The sequence below is a fragment of the Camelina sativa genome, unplaced genomic scaffold (assembly GCF_000633955.1).
Source record: "Camelina sativa cultivar DH55 unplaced genomic scaffold, Cs unpScaffold02949, whole genome shotgun sequence".
Taxonomy (NCBI): Eukaryota; Viridiplantae; Streptophyta; class Magnoliopsida; order Brassicales; family Brassicaceae; genus Camelina; species Camelina sativa.
In genome coordinates this window covers 1-952 of record NW_010924058.1, presented here as the reverse complement: position 1 = coordinate 952, position 952 = coordinate 1, and the positions used below count along the sequence as shown (strand labels likewise).

The 952-nt window shown below is 39.8% G+C and overlaps 1 protein-coding gene across 1 annotated transcript; it reads left to right on the top strand.

Moving 5' to 3' along the window:
- Positions 1–22: 22 nt before the first annotated feature.
- On the top strand, positions 23–938 carry LOC104774461 (uridine-cytidine kinase C-like; the record flags this gene model as incomplete). Its single annotated transcript, XM_010499062.2, has 5 exons — positions 23–133; positions 230–356; positions 467–562; positions 636–704; positions 804–938. Coding segments are annotated over exons 2-5 (381 nt in total), but the record flags the coding sequence as incomplete, so codon positions are not given.
- Between the last annotated feature and the right edge of the window lie 14 nt (positions 939–952).

Below are 952 nucleotides of genomic sequence, written 5' to 3'. Positions count from 1 at the left end.
TGCTTTTCTGTTTGGAATAGGCGTTCGATCATGGCTATTACCTCTTAGTTAAGTCCATTCAAGAACTTAGAGAGAAGAAGGACGGCATTGTTACTGTTGGTATCGGTGGTCCTAGCGGCTCCGGTAAATCAAGGTAACTGATCTGAAACTGCTTAGGTCAGAGTTTTTGTGATTTTCTCAAAGCGTCGTGCTCGATTTCATGCTTTTTTTTTTTTTTGGATGCACGAAGCTTGGCAGAGAAAGTTGCATCTGTAATCGGCTGTACTGTTATTGCCATGGAGGACTACCGAGACAGTTTGGACGATGGAAATGAATTGGAAACGTTAGATTTTGATGCATTAGTCCTCAATTTGGAGGTTTTTTTTTTATCCTCATCTTTTCTCAGACTCTGAGGTTTCTTGTTTGTGTTGTTCTGTAGAAGGATTGACTAAGGTTGACTAACTAACTTGGCGTTTTCTATAAATAGGATTTGATCAAAGGAAAAGATACTCTTGTTCCCGTTTTTGATTTCCAGCAAAAGAGGCGTGTTGATTCCAAGATGGTGAAGACGTCATCTGGAGTGGTAAGTCCCAAATGTGATTTTGGTTTTGGTTTTGGTGTGGTTGTTATGCTTTATCCGTTTTGGTTTATTGAAGGTTATTGTTGATGGAACCTATGCTCTCCATTCAAGATTGCGTTCCTTACTGGATATTCGGGTTGCTGTGGTAAGATTTTCTCCTCCACAGCAGTTAGATATTGGTCTAGCTAATGTAACACCACGACATACCGTGAATATGAAAATCCTTTATTCACTCTGTGATTAGGTTGGTGGAGTTCATTTTAGCCTTCTCTCTAAAGTACGTTATGATATTGGAGATTCATGTTCCCTTGATTACCTTATCGACAGCATTTTCCCACTGTTTAGAAAGCACATTGAGCCCGATCTTCATCATGCACAGGTTGGTTTTTCTTC